A 22,364-nucleotide genomic window follows, 5' to 3' on the forward strand; every position below is an offset into this window, starting at 1 on the left:
TATGTCCAATGGCCGATGAGCACAATACGTTTTATCTATAATTTCTCTTCATTATTTCTCTTCATATGACAAGGATTAAAGAGGATTTGCCAGTAGACTGTCGACTTGATTCATGATAACTGCTAGCTAAGATTTTGAAAGTATGATGTTGACATGATCAGTCCAATCAAAAGATACTGTACATATAATGTGATTTGACGTCATTTTATCTGTGGCCAATGACCTTGAGCCTTCTTGGATGGGCACTTCTATGGCAGTACCCAAAGGGCTATAGAATTTTTTAGGTCTACCCTTAGGCTTGGCGGTGACATGGTGTCCCCATGAGTGACAGAACACGGAGCCAATCACGGCGCAACGTATTTTCTGCTGGCTTGCCCCACCACCACAGAAAGCACTAAGTTAGGCTGAAACACCTGCATTTTGGTGCTGTCTTACTCAAGAAAAAAAAAAGAGACAATGTTTGTATGCTGCTTTATTAACTCAAATATTGATATATTTTTTTTTTTACATTGTTTGCAAACTGATATGTGACACGTATTAATACCAAAATAACATGTTTTTATATTTTAAAAAAATGCCAAAAATGTGGAGCTCAAAACAGGTGAGCCTCTGCCCCACCTGCCCTGAATGACAGGTCGCCACTGCTCTAAACCTTTAATTTAAGCAATAAGGAAAGGGAAAGGAAATGGAAAGGGGGATACCTCGTCAGCTGTACAACTGAATGCATTCAACTGAAATGTTTCTTCCACATTTAAACCAACCTCTCTACAATAAGCCCGAGGGGGTGTGGTATATGGCCAATATACCACGACTAAGGTCTCCGTGATATATTGGCCATATATCACAAACTCCGGAGGTGCCTTATTGCTATTATAAACTGGTTACCAATGTAATCAGAGCAGTAAACCCATGGTATTTGGTCTGATATACCACGGCTTTCAGCCAATCAGCATTCAGGGCTCGAACCAACCAGTATAGAAAGTTATATAAATGTGTTGTTTTACAGGGTCAGTCATAGTAGTAAGCTGCCCAAGGAGTAAATTACAGTTAAGTGCCTTGCTCAAGGGCACATCGACAGATGTTGTCACGTGGTTTATTCAAACCAGGGACTTTTCGGTTAATAGCCCAAAGCTTTAACTGCTAGCTACCTGCCGCCCACTGACCTGAAAAACAGGTGTTAAGAGAAATTTAGAATTCGCTCCACCAGGTGCTTCGTGTAGGGCAGACTACCGCCCCACTGACGGATTTCAGACAAAACAGACCTTGAACGCTGGTATTTACACTCTATGACTCCCAGGTAAACAGTCTGTTTGTTTCAATATCTTGAGAGTTCTCCGTTTGATTTTGTTTCCAACTAATACATTACCCCACTGCTGCAAAGGTGAGCGAGATGCGTGGGCGATATAAAAGTAAGGAGAACGCGGGCAGTGAATGCATCCATGCTTTTGAGGGGAAATGGGACATTGGAAACGGGCTGTTTGGGAGTTACGACTCACCTATGCCTGGAGTACCTGCCAGCTGCTCGGAGGGGCCAAATTCCCCAAATGGAGGTATCCTGACAAGTTTGGACGACGGGAATGGGCCTTCGACAATGAATTCTTCTTTGACAGGTCAACACAATTTAGTGAATGCCTTCCTTGTATAATCAAACGTCATATCTCACCAAATATAATAATTTAAGAAGTAGACATGCATAAATGTTTTATATCACAACCTTACTGAAAATGAGAATGACCACTTCAATGCGTCAACTTGTGTTGAGTAGTCTACATTCGACTAAAAGGTCGAATGTAGACCTTTTATCCCAACCTGGTCTCAGAGCATGTGTATTATTCTGTACGAAATCCAAGACAGTCCATTTAGTATGATATGTTACGTTTCGTATGGTATGTATTCATTTGTGGATTTAATTTATGAATTACAATTTGTATGATATGTTTGCAAATTTCCTAAACTTACAAAATGTAAGAATTACAATACGTACAATATGTTACGAATTTGCAAGACACATGATGTGTTACGAATTCCAATTTGTTGTGGTTAATGCTAATGTTTGCTAGCTGGCAATGGGTTAGGATTAAGATTAGGAGTTCGTTTTTTAAAATGTTTATTTAAACTTTATTTAACTAGGCAAGTCAGTTAAGAACAAATTCTTATTTACAATGACGCCTAGGAACAGTGGGTTGCCTTGTTCAGGGGCAGAACAACATATTTTTACCTTGTCAGCTCGGGGATTCGATCTAGCAACCTGTCGGTTACTGGCCTAACGCTCTAACCACTAGGCTACCTGCCACCCCCATTAGCTAAAAGGTTTATGGTTCGGGTTAGGGGAAGGGCTAGCTTACATGCAAAGTATCTAAAGAAAGTAGTAAGTATTTGAAAAGTTGCTAATTACCTAAAATGCTAAAGTTGTCAGTGAGGAGACTCGAACATGCAACCTTTGGGTTGCTAGTTGCCTGTCTTATGTAACCAATTTGATTATCGCCGAAAAAAGTTGACTATGTTACGTGTAGTCTGAGAGCAGGCTGCACATCCAGGTATAATGCTTTATAACTTGTTATAAGCATGTCTGAGCCTTTATATTGTCTTACAACAAGCAAGGCTCATACTGTTGGTTGTTCATATACTGTACTGTGCAATCTATATGGTTCATACAGTACATGTGATACATATTTGTAAATTATATTAAGTCATATTTTAGGCCTTACTTTTTGGAGTGAGTGATACATTTTAGGATAATATGATCATCAGATATCATGTTTCTTTTTAGCCTGTCTGAATTCACAAATAAATTGCATTCTGTTGCAACATGGTTTTATTCATCAGGTCCAAAGCGCTCCAACTATGACGGTGAGAAAAGGTACCTGGGAGTCAGGGTCAAAATGCCTGTGAGAGACATGCTTAATAAGATTCGCATTGCGAAGGGAATGGCCCCAAAAAATATCCAGGTATGACATACTGTATATTCACTGTGGCTAAATTGCTTGGAAGATAATTTCCACATTCCCCAGTCAGATGTTTTGACATATTCAGTTTATCCTTTACATCTTTCTACAGGGCAACTGCGGCAAGGCATTGAAAGGTTAGAAAAAACTCCTAAATTCTACTACGCTTGTGTTCTTGGCCTATAACCAAGATTTAACACTTCTGGCAGTCTCCTCAAAAGTGTGTCTTGTTCTGCTCCGGAATTAGGGTTGTTTACCTTCTGCAAACATTAAGAGTCATAAAGTGCTTGGTATTGGGTGAGGCTGATCACACGCTGTTCACATTTATAAAATGTAGTCAAGACACTCCTTAAAGCCTATGGATATAATGCATAATGATGTACACATCAATTATTAGTAAGACATGCACATATTTTATATCTTAGTATTGTTTCATAATAATACAGTATATCACAGCCATTTTGAAAAATAGACTTGTAGGATACTGATTTCTAACAATACAAGTTAAAACGTGTTACTGAATTTCATCATTACAATATGAACATAAATAACACAAACTGTCACAACAACAATTATGTACTATTACACAAGCATTTATGTTGTGGGTAAGGGCATGCAACAGCAAAGATACTGTCAACTTCATGAAACCTGCTATCAAAATTCCTTATATTCTTCACAGGAGAGAAGAAACGGGTAAATACCAATAGAGATCGCAGAAGTAGCAAGGTGAGTGATTTACAGTACATTATATGAATAAGCCTACATGTCTTTTCACATTTCACCAGGTGTACCTTGCTCTAACGTGGACGGCTCAGCACTCAACACTGCATACTTATTATGTGTGCCCACTGTGTTTCAGAGAAAACAACCTACAAAGAGCCTGGAGGAACTCGCCATAATAGTGGAGGTATTGGAGGAGGATCTCAAAGCCAGCAAGCCATACAGCCAGTCTAACACGTCTGAGTCACCTGATTACAGCCCAGAGCCCAATGTGCAACCATGGAATAGTCCAGAGCAACTCCAGCATAGCCACTCAATGAAGTTCAGTCAGGAAAACAAGATGCCACAACAAGCCACAAACTACTGTATGTCAGAGCTCAAGCTATCCCGCTCTGCAGACAATCACAAGACTAGTGTTCCTCCGCTGAACTCCCAAGGACGGTGTATCAACGACGAATCCGACAATATGATGCCCAGTCCAGATTCATATATGACTTACTCCCCCAGCAGCACCAGTGAATGTCAAGTGCCATCTCCCCAATATTCGGTCTTTGCTAGCCCCCTGTCCTCCAGCTATGAGTTAGGTCAGGATGGAGGTAGTGACTACCAGGATAGCTTTAGCCCCCAGTGCCAGGATAGCTTTAGCCCCCAGTGCCAGGATAGCTTTAGCCCCCAGTGCCAGGATAGCTTTAGCCCCCAGTGCCAGGATAGCTTTAGCCCCCAGTGCCAGGATAGCTTTAGCCCCCAGTGCCAGGATAGCTTTAGCCCCCAGTGCCAGGATAGCTTTAACCCCCAGTGCCAGGATAGCTTTAGCCCCCAGTGCCAGGATAGCTTTAACCCCCAGTGCCAGGATAGCTTTAGCCCACATTGGCTCAGCTACATGTGCCAGAATTGGAACAGCACAGCATACTTCTGGAACCAGCTCCAGAGGGAGGAGCGATTACTGACGGGGGTCTCTGATACAGAGGTTCTGGCCACAGACAGGAACGGAAGGACGTAAGTTGGAATCACAATTTATATTTGACCCTTTTCGTATTAATGAGCCTTGCTGAGCTGTAGCCTGGTCTTGTTAGGCATCCACCAGAGGTTGGAACAGTGCTGGAAACTAGCACAGTGTGGTTCAGGTCAGCACAATAGTGTGAAAAGGGTACATGTGTCTGATACTGTATCAGTGCTTGCAGACAGTGCTAGTACATTGCAGTTACACCAACTGTTGATTTTAAATTGGATACCCCGGGAGGCTATAGCAGTATAATAGCTAGAATGTTATGGAGTTTCAGACAGAAATGTGAGATGGTATCGCTCAGTTTGTCATTAAAGGAAATGTACAGAGCCTGTATTTGACAGTATGGTGAATGGATGCTTTGTAGTAATTTAAGGAGATATTTGTTGTCCTAAGATAAACAGTAACCTGTTACAGACATATTAGTTTTCCTACAATAATTCACAAACACCAAATTATTCCAAGACATACTGAGGGTATCTATCTAATAGGCAGCAGTTAAGTGTTAGTGTCGTTACGTTCCCCAGCAAGAAAACCAAAAATTGTCACTCAAACAGAAGGGGGAACTAACAAAGAGTCACCGACGAATAGGTGGGGTTTTAGGAGGGGTTCTGAAAGACACTCATGTGGGTGTCCACTGAAAGGTGACTAGCAACAACTGGAACCTAAAAGACACCCACCATGAGACCCACTAAATTTGCCCAAGAAGAGGCAAAAAGAAAAACCCACACCAAACTTAAAGACAGGAAGCAAACCAAAAAGTGGAACAAAACAAAAACATGGAAGATCAGATAAAGGATTGTTTGTCTAGAAATCAAATAGGGAAAGCCAACAAAAGGTGTTAACCTGCCACATCTCTCAAGAAAATTGGAGCACTGGGCCAGCCACTCTTAAATATTACCTGGAACAGCACCGGTGAAACACCTTCTGACTAAGGAGATGGACAAGCCAGCACAGTGTAACACATACGGACTAACGAGGTGACACCAATCGATGTGCCCCACGTGCTAACGTCCAACCTCAAAATATAAATGGAAAAGCCTGTAACAGTGTTCTGAAGAAATTTCCTCATACAGTACTATATCATCATGACTCATGGGGCGTTGTCTGGAATTGCACAAAAAGTAAACAATGACTGAAAATCCATGACCAATGTTGATATAGGAGGACGATAGACAAATAATTGTTTGAATGGCTGATTTTAGTGACAAACACAGCAAGGGGTATCTATCTAATATTAATTTTGCTGTGAAATTTAATGTTCTTGATATAATTGATAATGACAAATTTTTATTATTACTTTCAAGCTACCACTGATTCGAATCAGGCTCACATGAATTATTATTGGCCAGCCACAGTACAAAACAAAATTCCCACATTGTTGATGTACGATTGACATGCTGCTATGTATCATCCAGTACATTCATGTTTAAAATGCACTTTAATGCATTAATGTTGTTAACCATTCAAACTCACAGTGACATTTATGTGAGTACACTATAAATATGTTTATTGCTTCTTTCTTTAGAGCTCTCCACAGAGTTGTGGGTCAAGGCAAGAGGGCCCTGGGATATGCGATTGCCAAAAGGATGGCAGCTCTGAACAGGCTGGATGTCAAAGACTCAGAGGGAAAGGTAAATCAAATGAAAAATATAGCATGACTTAAATTGTTTTCTGGTTGTTCAGATTCATTCAGACGTTCAGATAACTTTGAAGCAACTGTTTACTACTGCTGAGTGATTACCGTAATTTCCGGACTATTGAGCGCACATGAAGAAAAGCCGCACCCACTGAATTTTTTTAAATTATTATTTTGAACATAAATAAGCCGCACATGTCTATAAGCCGCAGGTGCCTACCGGTACATTGAAACAAATTAACTTTACACAGGCTTTAACGAAACACGGCTTGTAACAAAAAAATTATAATTAGCAGTAAGCTTTAGTTGTCTTTTTGCACTGAGTCAATTCCTAACGCTGCTCTTTCCAACGTCTTATCATCGACTCATTAAGACCAAGCTCCCGTGCAGCAGCTCTATTTCCTTTTCCAACAGCCAGATCAATCGCCTTCAACTTGAAAGCTGCATCATATGCATTTCTCTGTGTCTTTGCCATGATGAGGGTGACAAAATGACTACCGTAATCAGAATGATGGGAAGTTTGAGAGCGCTCGATTTAATCTAAACAGTAAACCAAAAAGTTGTTTGACCTTAACCCGTTCGGCAATTTCATTGGTCTAATGAAAGCTTCATGCCGCCAAAAAACTGAGCACGTCACAGAATGTGAAAGCGGGAAAAATCCATATATTAGCCGCGTCATTGTTTAAGCCGCGAGGTTCAAAGCGTGGGAAAAAAGTTGCGGCTTATAGTCCCGGAAATTACGGTAGTGCTTTTTGAGGTTGGTTCAGTTTATTCTGTAATACAGAATAAAATAATTAATAAAAGTCCCATTATGGTAGTGACTGCCAATTTACTGCTTATCACTTATTAACCATCATTTATTCACATTACTTTAATAAAATATTTGTTTTATTTGGTGACTTTGTTATTTAATTTCATCTCTATAGAGCTGCTGCCTATGCTGTCTGACAAAATCACTTTTTTAGTAGTTTTTCAACGTAAATAAGGCATACTTTTATGACCGGTGAATACCAACTATCATTCGCTTAGGTAATGTATTTTCAGCTAGAGATGCAGTGCATTCGGAAAGTATTCAGACCCCTTGATTCAATCTACAGACTATACCCCATAATGACAAAGCTGGACAAAGATTGTTTCTTTAGTGAGTCAGACGTGAAGGATATAATGTTGCTCCCAGACAAGGCCCAAATCCCCGTCATTCACATGAAGAAAAGAAGGAAATACTGGGGGCGCAGCTCAGCGCGCCTTGTGAGAATTTATCGGCCTGTTGGTAACCCGCCTCTACCATCCGATCTATTAGCCAACGTGCAATCACTGGAGAATAAACTGGATGAGCTCCGTTCGAGACTATTCTACCAAAAACAGTAATATCTTATGTTTCACCGAGTCGTGGGTTTTCCAAGCATTGGCAGGACAGAACAGCTACGTCCGGTAAGACGATGGTGGGGGTGTGTGTATATTTGTCAATAACAGCTGGTGCGCAATGTCTAATATTAAGGTAGTCTCGAGGTATTGCTTGCTTGAGGTAGAGTACCTCATGATAAGCTGAAGACCACACTATCTACCAAGAGTTTTCATCTATATTTTTCATAGCCGTCTATTTACCACCACAAACCGACGCTGGCACTAAGACTGCACTCAACGAGCTGTATAAGGCCATAAGCAAACAAGAGAATGCTCATCCAGAAGCGGCGATCCTAGTGGCAGGGGACTTTAATGCAGGCAAACTTAAATCCGTTTTACCTCATTTCTACCAGCATGTCACATTAGCAACCAGAGGGAAAAAAAACTCTAGACCACCTTTACTCCACACACAGAGATGTGTACAAAGCTCTCCCTCCATTTAGAAAAATCTGACCATAATTATATCCTCCTGATTCCTGCTTACAAGCAAAAACTAAAAGCAGGAAGTACCAGTGACTCCCTCAATACGGAAGTGGTAAGATGACGCGGATGCTACGCTACAGGACTGTTTTGCTGGCACAGACGGGAAAATGTTCCGGGATTCATCCAATGGCATTGAGAAGTATACCACCTCAGTCAGCGGCTTCTTCAATAAGTGCATCGATGATGTGGTCCCCACAGTGACTGTACGTACATACCCCAACCAGAAGCAATGGATTACAGGTAACATCTGCACCGAGCTAAAAGCTAGAGCTTCCGCTTTCAAGGAGCGGGACACTAATCCGGACGCTTTTAAGAACTCCCGCTATGCCCTCAGACAAACCATCAAAAAAGTGTCAATACAGGACTAATATTGAATCCTACTACACAGGATCTGACGCTCATCGGATGTGGCAGGGCTTGCAAACTATTACGGACTACAAAGGGAAACCTAGCCGCGAGCAGCCCAGTGACGCGAGCCTACCAGACGGGCTAAATGCCTTTTATGCTCGCTTCGAGGCAAGCAACACTGAAGCATGCATGAGATCACGTTCTCCGTAGCCAATGTGAGCAAGACCTTACCTGGACGTGTACTCAGAGCATGCGCGGACCAACTGGAACCACCCGTAGCACTCACGTCAGTAGCCATGAAGTGCTTTGAAAGGCTGGTCACGGCTCACATCAACACCATCATCCCGGAAACCCTAGACCCACTCCAATTCGCCTACTATCCCAACAGATCAACAGATTATGCAATCTCAATCACATTACACACAAAAGGACTGCTGTTCACTGACTACAGCTCAGCGTTCAACACCATAATGCCCACAAAGCTAGTCACTAAGCTAAGGACCCTGGGACTAAACACTTTCCTCTGCAACTGGATCCTGGACTTCCTGACAGGCCGCCCAAAGGTGGTAAGGGTAGGCAACAATACATCTGCCACGCTGATCCTCAACACGGGGGTCCCTCAGGAGTGCGTGCTTAGCCCCCTCCTGTACTCCCAGTTCACCCACGACTGTGTGGCCAAGCACGACTCCAACACCATCATTAAGTTTGCTGACGGCACAACGGTGGTAGGCCTGATCACTGACAACGATGAGATAGCCTATAGGGAGGTCAGAGACCTAGCAGTGTAGTGTCAGGACAACAAACTCTCCCTCAATGTGAGCAAGACAAAGGAGATGATTGTGGACTAGAGGAAAAGGAGGGCCGAACATGCCCCCATTCACACCGACGGGGCTGTAGTGGAGCTGGTCGAGAGTTTCAAGTTCCTTGGTGTCCACACCACCAACAAACTATCATGGTCCAAACACACCAAGAAAGTCATAAAGAGGGCACGACAACGCCTTTTCCCCCTCAGGAGACTGAAAAGATTTGACATGGATCCCCAGATCCTCAAAAGGTTCTACAGCTGCACCATCGAGAGCATCCTGACTGGTTGCATCACCACCTGGTATGACAACTGCTCAGCATCCGGCCGTAAGGCACTACAGAGGGTAGTGCGTACAGCCTAGTACATCACTGGGGCCAAGTGTCTTGCCATCCAGGACCTATATACTAGGCGGTGTCAGAGGAAGGCCCAAAATATTGTCAAAGACTCCAGTCACCCAAATCATAGACTGCTCTCTCTGCTACCGCACGGCAAGCGGTACCGGAACGCCAATTCTAGGTCCAAAAGCCTCCTTAACAGCTTCTACACTCAAGCCATAAGACTGCTGAACAATGAATCAAATCGCCACCCGGACTATTTGCTTAGCCCCCCACCCCCTCCCCCCTTTGTTTTTACACTGCTGCTATTTGCTGTTTAATATCTATACATAGTCATTTTACCCCTACCTACATGTACAAATTACCGACTGTTATTTTATTGTTACTTATTATTATTATTTTTAATTTAGTTTATTTTGTAAATATTTTCTTAACTGCATTGTTGCTTAAGGGCTTGTAAGTATTTCACGGTAAGGTCTAGACCTGGTGTATTTGGCGCATGTGACAAATAACATTTGATTTGAAGGACATTCAGAAACTTGTCCTGAAGCCACCCCTGTGTTGTCTTGGCTGTGTGCTTAAGGTCGTTGTCCTATTTGAAGGTGAACCTTCAAACCGCGATCACTGCCTCATTGCCTGCATCTGTAATGGGTCTGCGGTCAAACGACCACCCCTCATCACTGTCAAACACTCCCTAAAACACTTCTGCGAACAGGCCTTTCTAATTGACCTGGCCGGGGTATCCTGGAATGACATTGACCTCATCCCGACAGTAGAGGATGCCTGGTTATTCTTTAAAAGTGCCTTCCTCACCATCTTAATAAATAAGCATGCTCCATTCAAAAAATGTTGAACTAGGAATAGATATAGCCCTTGGTTCACTCCAGACCTGTCTGCCCTTGACCAATACAAAACATCTTGTGGCGTCCCTTTGTAGTCCGTGATATGCAACTTTTTATGGAAGTTAGGAACCAATATACACAGGCAGTTAGGAAAGCTAAGGCTAGCTTTTTCAAACAGAAATTTGCATCCTGTAGTACAAACTCAAAAAAGTTCTGGGACACTAAAGTCCATGGAGAATAAGAGCACCTCCTCCCAGCTGCCCACTGCTCTGAGGCTAGGTAACACTGTCACTACCGATAAATCCACAATAATTGAGAATTCAATAAGCATTTTTCTACGGCTGGCCATGCTTTCCACCTGGCTACCCCTACCCCGGTCAACAGCCCTGTGCTCCCCACAGCAACTTGCCCAAACCTCCCCCACTTCTCCTTCACCCAAATCCAGATAGCTGATGTTCTGAAAGAGCTGCAAAATCTGGACCCCTACAAATCAGACAATCTGGACCCTCTCTTTCTAAAATTATCTGCCAAAATTGTTGCAACCCCTATTACTAGCCTGCTCAACCTCTCTTTCGTATCGTCTGAGATTCCCATAGATTGGAAAGCTGCCGCGGTCATCCCCCTCTTCAAAGGGGGAGACACTCTAGACCCAAACTGCAACAGATCTATATCTATTCTACCCTGCCTTTCTAAGGTCTTTGAAAGCTAAGTTAACAAACAGATTACCGAACATTTCGAATCTCACCGTACCTTCTCCACTATGCAATCTGGTTTCAGAGCTGGTCATGGGTGCACCTCAGCCACGCTCAAGGTCCTAAACGATATCATGACCACCATCGATAAGAGACATTACTGTGTAGCCGTATTCATCGACCTGGCTAAGGCTTTCGACTCTGTCAATCACAACATTATTATTGGCAGACTCAACAGCCTTGGTTTCTCAAATGATTGCCTCGCTTGGTTCACCAACTACTTCTCCGATAGAGTTCAGTATGTCAAATCGGAGGGCCTGTTGTCCGGACCTCTGGCAGTCTCATGGGGGTGCCACAGGGTTCAATTCTCGGGCCATTCTCTTCTCTGTATATATCAATGATGTCGCTCTCGCTGCTGGTGATTCTTTGATCCACCTCTACGCAGACGACACCATTCTCTATACCTCTGGCCCCTCGTTGGACACTGTTAACTAACCTCCAGATGCACTTCAATGCCATACAACTCTCCTTCCGTGGCCTCCAACTGCTCTTAAATGCAAGTAAAACTAAATGCATGCTCTTCAACCGATCGCTGCCCGCACCTGCCTGCCCGTCCAGCGTCACTACTTTGGACGGTTCTGACCTAGAATATGTGGACAACTACAAATACCTAGGTGTCTGGTTAGACTGTAAACTCTTCTTCCAGACTCACATTAAACATCTCCAATCCAAAATTAAATCTAGAATTGGCTTCCTATTTCGCAACAAAGCATCCTTCACTTATGCTGCCAAACATACCCTTGTAAATCTGACCATCCTACCAATCCTCGACTTCGGAGATGTAATTTACAAATTAGCCTCCAATACCCTTCTCAATAAACTGGATGCAGTCTATCACAGTGCCATCCGTTTTGTCACCAAAGCCCCATATACTACCCACCACTGCGACCTGTATGATCTCGTTGGCTGGCCCTCGCTTCATACTCATTGCCAAACGCACTGGCTCCAGGTCATCTACAAGTCTCTGCTAGGTAAAGCCCCGCCTTCTCAGCTCACTGGTCACCATAGCAGCACCCACCCGCAGCACGTGCTCCAGCAGGTATATTTCACTGGTCACCCCCAAAGCCAATTCTTCCTTTGTCCGCCTCTCCTTCCAGTTCTCTGCTGCCAATGACTGGAACGAACTGCAAAAATCTCTGAAGCTGGAGACTCTTATCTCCCTCACTAGCTTTAAGCACCAGCTGTCAGAGCAGCTCACAGATCACTGCACCTGTACATAGCTCATCTGTAAATAGCCCATCCAATCTACCTCATCACCACACTGTATTTATTTATTTATCTTGCTCCTTTGCACCCCAGTATCTCAACTTGCACATTCATCTGTGCATCCTACCATTATAGTGTTTAATTGCTATATTGTAATTACTTTGCCACCATGGACTATTTATTGCCTTACCTCTCTTATCCTACCTCATTTGCACATGCTGTATATAGATTTTTCTTCTGTATTATTGATTGTATGTTTGTTTATTCCATGTGTAACTCTGTGTTGTATGTGTCGAACTGCTTTGCTTTATCTTGGCCAGGTCGCAGTTGCAAATGAGAACTTGTTCTCAACTAGCCTACCTGGTTAAATAAAGGTGAAATAAAAAATTAATTAAAAACCTTTGCCCCAGTCTGAGGTCCTGAGCGCTCTGGAGCAGGCTTTCATCAAGGATCTCTCTGTACTTTGCCCCCTTCATCTTTCCCTCGATCCTGACTAGTTTCCCAGTCCCTGCCGCTGAAAAACATCCCCACAGCATGATGCTGCCACCACCATGCTTCAGTGTAGGGACTCTGGAGTTCTGTCAGAGTGCCCATCGGGTTCTTGATCACCTCCCTGACCAAGGGCCTTCTCCCCTGATTGTTCAGTTTGTCCGGGCAACCAGCTCTAGTAAGAGTCTTGGTGGTTTCAAACTTCGTCCATTTAAAAATGCTGTAGGCCACTGTGTTCTTGGGGACCTTTGCAAAAAAATCCAATAACCTGTTTACGCTTTGTCATTATGGAGTATTGTGTATAGATTGATGTGGATTTTTTTTCTTTAATCCATTTTAGAATAAGGCTGTAACAATAAAAAAATGTAAAAGGGAAGGGGTCGGAATGCATTGTACCTCTCTGTCCCTCTTGTGCGTTCTCTCTTCTTTCTGTCTGCTCCGAACAGTCCAGACAAGCTGGCGCTCTACATCTCACAGTTCGGGCTTGATCTGATTTTCTCTCTACAGAAACTGCACATCGAGCTAACAGAACAAAATGGAATTCAAATAATTGAACCGACGTCGGTCAATTAGTTGTTTATAAACTGAAAAATTACAGAAATGTAATCACTCAGCAATACTTATCGCCCAGCACTACTGTATGCAATCAGTGATCTAGCTCAAATAGCTTCAGCTACATCAGGATTGCTGTCCAATCAAAACATAAAACAGTCAAAGAGTTGATTACAGGATTGCCATGTTTGTAGTTTTCCGGGCCAAATTGAGCTACTTTGAAAACTATGTCGCGGGTGAAAATGTATTGGTTGCAAGTCGCTGCTGCTGACTATCAGGCAGTGAGCGGGTTGTTACTGAGTGAGTGAATGGTGGGGAGGGCTAGAGGGGTGTGGGTGCGTTGAGAGCACTAAAGTGCTGCAGCTGAGTCAAGGAGCCAGAGCAGAATTTAGGTAGGTAGACTAGATTATGTCACGTTCGTTGTAAAGATGGGACCAAGGTGCAGCGGGAATGTGAATACTCATCTTCTTTATTAAGATGAAAAACCAAAACAAACACTAAAACAAAACAACGACGAGAAACCAGTCCTGTGAGACATACAGCTACACATGGAACAACTACCCACAAAAAACCATGAAAAAACACCCCTACTAAATAGGACCTTCAATTAGAGGCAACAAGAAACAGCTGCCTCCAATTGAAGGTCAAACCAATAAACTAAGCATAGAAATAGATAAACTAGACACAGACATAGACTAACATAGAACATTGCCCAACAAACCCCGAAACACATAAAACAAATACCCTCTGCCACGTCCTGACCAAACTACAATAACAAATAACCTCTTTACTGGTCAGGACGTGACAGATTAGTCATTATGGAGACCCCCTTTTTCCATGGAACAGATTAACGTGCTAGAACTGATATTAGGGTGACCAAGCAGTGGTAAATGACTGTAGGTGAGAGATGAGAACTCTCTTGGTAGATAGTGTCGTCTACAGCTTATCATGAGATATTCTACCTCAGGCGAGCAATACCTCAAGACTTCTTTAATATTAGACATCGCGCACCAACAGTTATTGACAAGTAGACACACACCCCCACCCCTCGTCAGACATAGCTTCTCTGTCCTGCCGATACACGGAGAAGCCAGCCAGCTCTATAATATCAGTGTCGTCGTTCAGCCACGTCTCGGTGAAACATAAGTTATTACAGTTTTTAATATCCAGTTGGTAGGATAGTCTTAATCGTAGATCGTCCAGTTTGTTTTCCAATGATTGCACATTGGCCAATAATAGCAAGGGTAATTGTGGTTTGCCTACTCGTTGGCGAATTCTTAAAAGGCACCCCGCCCTCCCTTTTCTCCATCTTTTCTTCACGCTGATGACAGGGATTTGGGCCTTGTCTCGACAAAGCAGTATATCATTTGCGTCGTACTCAATAAAGAAAAAAATCTTTGTCCAGGTCGAGGTGAGTAATCGCTGTTCTGATGTACAGAAGCTCTTTTTGGACTTAAGAGATAGTAGCAGCAACATTATGTACAAAATGAGTTAAACAAAGTTAAAAAAAATTGCACAGTTGTTTAGGAGCCCTTAAAACAGCAGCCACCCCCTTCGGCGCATTATATATTAACCAGTTTATAATAGCAATAAGGCTCCTCAGGGGTTTTTGATATATGGCCAATATACCATGGTTAAGAACAGTCCAAAGAACAGCCCTTAGCCTTGCTATATTGGCCATATACCACACCTCCTAGGGCCTTTAATCATAGCAGTCAAAACAATTTAAATCGACATCCGTTGATGAAAAATGATCTGTTGTCACGAGTGTCGTAGAGTGTAGGGTTTAGACCAAAACGCAGCGGGAAAATGTATACTCATCTTCTTTTATTAAAGGACAAAGAAGGAAAAACCAAAAACGTATACAAAAACACAACGACAAAGAACAGGCCAGTAAGGCACAAAGCTATACACGGCAACAATCTCCCACAAAATCTCATGAAAAACAAACTCCTAATTATATGACCTTCAATCAGAGGCAACGATAACCAGCTGCCTCCAATTGAAGGTCCAACCCCAATACCAAAACATAGAAATACAAACACCTAGAAAGAACATAGAAAAACTAACATAGAACAATAACCAAAACCCTGGACTAATAAATCAAATACCCCTCTACATAAACAACCACCCCGAACCATATAAACCAAATACCCCCTCGACATGAACACATAAACAAACACACCCTGAACCACATAAAACAAATACCCCCTGCCACGTCCTGACCAAACTGTAAGAACAAATAACCCCTTTACTGGTCAGGACGTGACATCTGTAGAGTTTAATAAGGGTGATTTATTTTCTCTTGCAACAATCTTAACATTCTTAAACTTGCAAGAATTATTATTTTGATGGAAAAACACATTTTGCTTCTTAGCCTAAAAATTACGTAGATATTCCATCTTAATTCGCTCAATAACGTTATGGAAAAAGGGTTTTATGGATAAATGTGGCAACTCCTCTATTGCTGAAAGAAATGGGCTCATTTTCAGGCCTTGTGGGCGGGTTTTCTGAGGTCTTTGGTTTAAAATGTTTAGCTCAACCTGGCAACGCTGGTTGATTAAGCCCCTGACTTCTGTTCCCAGACTGCACTTCACCTGGCTGCCCAGAAGAACCAACACCTGATGGTGGCTGATCTGATTCACCTTGGTGCATGTGTGAACGAGAAGGACAGGAGTGGAAAGACATGCCTGCACCTCAGTGTTGAGAATGGATACATTCGAGTTCTGGAGGTAAATACAGCCATCTGACCTGTAATACTGACAGGCCAAACCTGTTCTGTGAGCTGAGCTCTTCAAAGGTTAGCTTCAAATAGTATTTGAAGTATTTTTAGGAGGTACTTTAAAATTCATTTTAACGTGCTACCCTGTCATTATGATTCATGCAAGCCTACTGCATCACCTTCACATCCCAGTTTGGTTAGTTCCCTCAATGAAATTGATACCCTGAACCTCAGCAAGATCTTATGTTGTCTAATGGCATACATATTTCTTCTTTTAGGTTCTGAAAAATATGATGAAAGAAGGGATTTATGTAGATGTCGAAGCTACAGATAATTATGGTATGTTCGGCTTTCTTGTTCTAATTGCCTATTCAGAGCCTTCCGTTTAAAAAAAAAATCTTAATGTAAGTCTTATATTTAAAGCTGCAATATGTAACTTTTTGGGTGAGTTATAGATCTGTCATTCTCATTGAAAGCAAGTCTAAGAAATGGTTGATCTGTTCTATGTGCGCTATTTCTGTGCTTCCCGTTCTTAAGTTTAGTTTTTGCATCTTTTACTTTCGGTTTTGTACACCTGCTTCAAACAGCTGAAAAGACAATATTTTGAGTTTGAGAAGATATTTCAGAGGTTTAGATGGTACAATTGCTTGTTTTGTTATATAAAGTAAAATTAGGCAAACTATTAGAATTTTAGCAACCACGGAAAGGCGGAGCGATTTATGCATATTGGACCTTTAAAGGGATAGTTCCTCCAAAATGAAAGTTTGTCATATGATTCAGACCTCAAAAGGACTCAAACGTCAAGATGAATCCACATCCCACGGCATTAGTTGTGCAGATTGAGCTATATGCCTCAACCACAAATGAATGGAAAAGATAAGTACAGAATAAAATCATGAAATGATAGTCTTTATATTTTCCATTCATTTGGGACTGAGGCATATAGCTGGATCTACAAAATGTCCTGGAATATGGACTTATCTTAACAAAAGACCATTTGAAGTATGAAAACATTTAGTTTAGAATGAACTGTCCCTTTAGGAATGCTCATTTAATATACTACCTGAGGGGTCAACAAGGAACAGTAATGCTAGCCTATTCAGCTGGTTATATTCATATCAAAGAAGTTGATGATTTTAGATTTACAGTATATACAGTGCTTTCAGAAAGTATTCAACCCCTTTGACTTATTACATATTTTGTCACCCATCTACACCCAATACCCCGTAATGACAAGGTGAAAAGAGGTTTTTAGAATGTTTTTCTAATGAGTCAGTACATGTTAGAATGACCTTGGCAGCGATTATAGCTGTTAGTCTTTCTCTGTAAGTCTCTTAAGAGCTTTGCACACCTGGATTGTACAATATATATGCCCAATGTTCTTTTCAAAATTCTTAAAACTCTGTCAAATTGGATGTTGATTTTCAAGTTTTGCCATAGATTTTCAAGCAGATTTAAATCAAAACTGTAACTCGGCCACTCAGGAGCATTCACTGTCTCTGAAATCCCTGAGCGGTTTCCTTCTACTCCGGCAACAGAGTTAGGAAGGACGCCTGTGTCTTTGTAGTGACTGGGTGTATTGATACACCATCCAAAGTGTAATTAATAACTTCAATGTCTGCGTTTGTTTATTTTTACCCATCTACCAAAAGGTGCCATTCTTTGTGAGGTATTGCAAAACCTCCCTCAAGACATCTGAGCTTTTAATTTGTAAATAATTAGTAAAAATTTCCCCAAATATTGTTCCACTTTGACATTATGGGGTATTGTGTGTAGGCCAGTCACAAACAATCTCAATTTAATACATTTGGAATTCAGTAAAATGTGGAAAAAGTCAAGTGGTGTGAATACGTTCTGAAGGCACTGTACATTGAAAAATCCATGACCACAATGTCATTGTCATAACCCATGTTTCGTTCAGTGATAAATTCCCCTTTGCCTTACATACTTTGATAGGTTTTGGGTGGTTGGTCTTATTCTACAATGCCTCATGTCTGTGCTTGGTGTGTATTGCGGTCAGGACTCAGTGTGTTTCAGTGTGCAGCAGTGGCTCTGAACTTCACCGTGCGAGAGCTGGAGAGAAGTGTGGCCCCTAGTCAGATGAGACTCCACACACTGCGCAAGGAGCAGATGATGGAGACACTGGGGTATCTGCTGCAAATGGGAAGCTACCATCACACTCTGGTCAGTGTCTCCCTATAATATAGGCGGCTAAAGTTTTCCATTTGGAAGTCATAATGTGTTTATTTAAGTTACTAAACTAAGAATGTGTTAAGTTTGAACGAATCCACACATATATACAGATATTGGAGTACTTAAATAACCATTCATGCTCTGTTTGCTTGGCAGAGTTAAGCCTTAAAGTGCAGGAGATTAAAATGCTGTCACCTACTCTCCCTCAGGATAATCAATCAAATGTATTTATTAAGCCCTTTTACATCAGCCGATGTCACAAAGTGCTATACAGAAACCCAGCCTAAAACCTTAAACAGCAAGCAATGCAGCAAGCAATGCAGATGGTGGCTAGGAAAAACTCCCTAGAAAGGCAGGAACCTAGGAAGAAACCTAGAGAGGAACCAGGCTCTGAGGGGTGACCAGTACTCTTCTGGCTGTGCCGGGTGGAGATTATAACAGTTCATGACCGCGATGTTCAAACATTCATAGATGACCAGCAGGGTCAAATAATAATAATCACAGTGGTTGTAGAGGGTGCAACAGGTCAGCACCTCAGGAGTAAATGTCAGTTGGCTTTTCATAGCCGATCATTCAGAGTTAGAGACGGCAGGTGCGGGGAGAATGTGGGGGGAGAATGCAAATAAAGTGGAAGCAAAATGGAGTCCTACAAGTTCATGCAAGGAGTGGTCTCCTGACCCAGTAACATGAGCTACTTCTTAACTTGTTCAGTATTTTTCATATGACTTCCAAGGGGGGTTGTAGACAAAAAGAGGCCTTATTTACAGTACTGTACATTTTAGTTTGTCTTTGTTTCACATTGTTTTATTGAACACACAAATGTAAATGTAATTTCTTGCTGTACTAAAATAATTGTGTTTTTGATGTATCAAAACAGTTTGATTTGATTACAGTTTGATTTAATAGAGTCCTCGATGAAATTAATAGTTTCCAAAATCTATTAGATTTATGGTTCTAATTTGGTGTTTATCTCTTTCTTAGGGGAACTACGTGACTTAGATGGTGTCCATCCACACAGCTGTTCCTTATGAAATTATGTGTGCATCTGCCAAGCAAGGCATGCCAGAGAACTGACAGTTAATGTTTCTGAGTTGTTACAAGCTTGAACTTGTCTTGGAGAAAGGCCAATGTGGTTTAGAAAGCCTTTAATTACCTATCTTTTTGTTACGTGGCTTTAAAGTGAGAGGCTTTCTTCAAGGCAAGGTACAAGTCTTATGTAAAGCATCCAAAGTTTTATGTAAGCTGAAACACAATTGTAAATTGAGTGTTTTTGTGGCTTGCGTTTAAGACTTTGGTTGCACATTAGCTGGTTTCTGTGAAACTTCCACTGTTTGTTACATTAAAGTAACAAAATGTTAATGCAAGTTAAGCTCAATGTTATTTGGTGAATGTGTTATTGGTGTTGTATGTAATACAACAAGGGAGTCAAATTCTTTCATACTTACGTCTTGGAGGGAAAGTGATAATGTTCAAAGCAGCGAGTTTGGCCGGAAAGTAGACACCAAGTCGCCAGCATGTTGTTACACGGTTGAAAACTTTATTGTGTGTGTGTGTGTGTGTGTGTGTGTGTGTGTGTGTGTGTGTGTGTGTGTGTGTGCGCGTGTGTGTATATTTTTCTTCTGTAATAAATATCAAGGTTATCAACAATATTCTTATATGTGTATAGGCCTATATGTTGAATGTACGTTAAAGGTGCAATCCATAAGTTGGTCTCAGCTGATGGAGGGTCATTGCAAGTGCAAAACAAAAAAAGTAGGGGAACAGGCACATTAATTGGCTTAAATCAAACCACATTGTACTTTGTGGCATTTCCACAGGAGACAAAGAATTAGCATTTTACTGCTTTGTTATACATTTTTGTCTGGTGTCGCGTTATATTACCAAGATGGTCATCTCGTACTAGACACATTCAAGGCTTGTGGCAATGTATGTGGTTACAGGTTTTTGAAATTGTATTGAAGTGTCATTTAAAAATATATATATATATCTTAAAGACATTCACAAAATATGATTTACTTTGAACCCAAAAGGTTGCTCTTTATTTCGCACAGTAAGTCGGAATTGCTCTTTTTGTATTGATGACAGTACGTTCAGAGGGTGGTCATGTGAACTGGTCCACTGGTACAGGCATGAATGTCTGATCTTTGTTGTTGTTATGGTGGAGCTTGGGTGTTAACCCTGAATTCTTTGACTAAATCCTTTGGCATTTTATAATCCCATTGATATGCTGGCTGTATTTCGCATACTTTCCATACGACAGCATTTTATTAGTCCCTGAAAGAACCTAATTTCTTCACTTAAAAATATTTGGTGGTTTGCATGGCGTTGTTTTTGTAAATAATGGTTGTGATGTAGCTAGCTTCATTTCAGCTCAAACTATTTAAAGCTGTTTTTATGTGCACTTTTTTTTTATAGTTGTAATGGTATAGTTGTTAGTCATTTTTATTACACATATAGTTGTAATAGTTGTAATGGTGTAGTCATTTTATTTTTGACTTGCATTTTTGTCAAACTTTTATGGTAGGGCTAGTAGTAATTGTAGTGTTGTGTGGTTGCAGTAGCAATGTAGCTGTGGCTGCAACAGCAATCATAGGAGTTGTGGTAGAAGTAGTGAAAGATGTGGCGCAAAGAGAGTCGGAGCAGTACTGGCTGGGATAATACTTTTAGTAGGAGTTGTATGGCCTTGGAGTTCATAGCATTCATATGAAGTTCATGAAAACCCTTTATTTTTTTCTATTATGGTTTTGTTATTGTTATTGTTTCATACATGTAGCGCTTTAACAGGGGCTGAATTGGGACTATGTAAGTGGTGGAAATGTCCCTGATTTCTATGGAATATATTCAATTTCGACTCTATCCTGTCTACTAACATATGGTGATAGAGCTCAATAATCCCCAATTCAACCCCTGGCATGGATATACAGATGTAGGATCTTCATTTTAACCAGTTTGCTACAGCAGGAAAATAGTCCTGCATCAACAGGAAATGGGAATTATTATGTGGATTATAATTAATGGAAATGTATGAAGGGATACATTGTTAATAAGGAAACATTTCAAAGTATAAAGGACAAACTTCAGAATCCTTTTTAAACCTCAATACACTACACGATTTACTTTCCTGCATTGCAGGAAAGTTCTCCTGCAACAGGGTAAACAAATGAAGATCCTACACCTGTAAAGTAGCTATTTTATCCCACTATAAAGAGAACATTATCTGTATTCTGGTGTTTGGGATGTAATGTTTTATATGTATTTGTATACATTTGATCAATATAATGGAAACTTGTTTTTTTTAATGAGATGTATGCACAACTCAGACCTTTGGAATTGATTGGAGATTTTCAAACTAAAATAATCAAGAGAAACACACAGGTCTCAGGTTAGGATTCAGCTAACCTCGTCCCCAGGCTCCGGGTCAACAGAGAGAGAGCGGGCTGGGGATGAGATTAAGATTCAGTAACAATAGTCAGGCTAATATAGCCATCCATGTTCGTTATTTGTGTGCAATTCTAATTTAGACTGGTTGTCTTGAGGCTTTGTTGATCAACGAATAAGCTGAAAACTGATAGGAATGCAAGCAGCTATACATTTGTTTTAGTCTTGCGGGAGGAGGGTTGTTGAACAAATGATAGGCTGTCACTCACATCTTTGGGTTTAGTGATGCCTGAGTGTATAAGATGTTTCTGGTGGTGCACACTTCCTGAATGGCTACATAGCTGGTGCACAGCCCCTTATTAAGTTTATTCATGTATACCACTTTCCCATGACCTTTATTAAATATCAAAAGCAATTTTACCTGAGGGCCTTTGCCTTGTTTCAGTCTGATGATTACAGTGTTCCAACATGATCTCGCAAGCTTACATTTTCATTCACACAACCTGGTCTCAGCATTTCGTATTATTCTGTATGTAAATCCGAGACAC

General features: G+C 41.3%; 1 protein-coding gene across 1 annotated transcript; it reads left to right on the top strand.

The window, feature by feature from the left end:
• The first annotated feature begins 1,011 nt into the window (after nucleotides 1-1,011).
• Nucleotides 1,012-22,236, top strand: zgc:113279 (uncharacterized). The gene is made up of 10 exons (XM_045724503.2): nucleotides 1,012-1,610; nucleotides 2,827-2,948; nucleotides 3,058-3,082; nucleotides 3,625-3,671; nucleotides 3,805-4,661; nucleotides 6,197-6,302; nucleotides 16,109-16,255; nucleotides 16,524-16,584; nucleotides 18,266-18,429; nucleotides 19,420-22,236. The coding sequence occupies exons 1-10, from the start codon at nucleotides 1,391-1,393 to the stop codon at nucleotides 19,435-19,437; spliced, it is 1,767 nt and encodes a 588-aa protein (XP_045580459.2). The 5' UTR covers nucleotides 1,012-1,390; the 3' UTR covers nucleotides 19,438-22,236.
• Nucleotides 22,237-22,364: the final 128 nt, after the last annotated feature.

This window comes from Salmo salar, chromosome 09, assembly GCF_965601325.2.
Source record: "Salmo salar chromosome 09, fSalSal1, whole genome shotgun sequence".
Taxonomy (NCBI): Eukaryota; Metazoa; Chordata; class Actinopteri; order Salmoniformes; family Salmonidae; genus Salmo; species Salmo salar.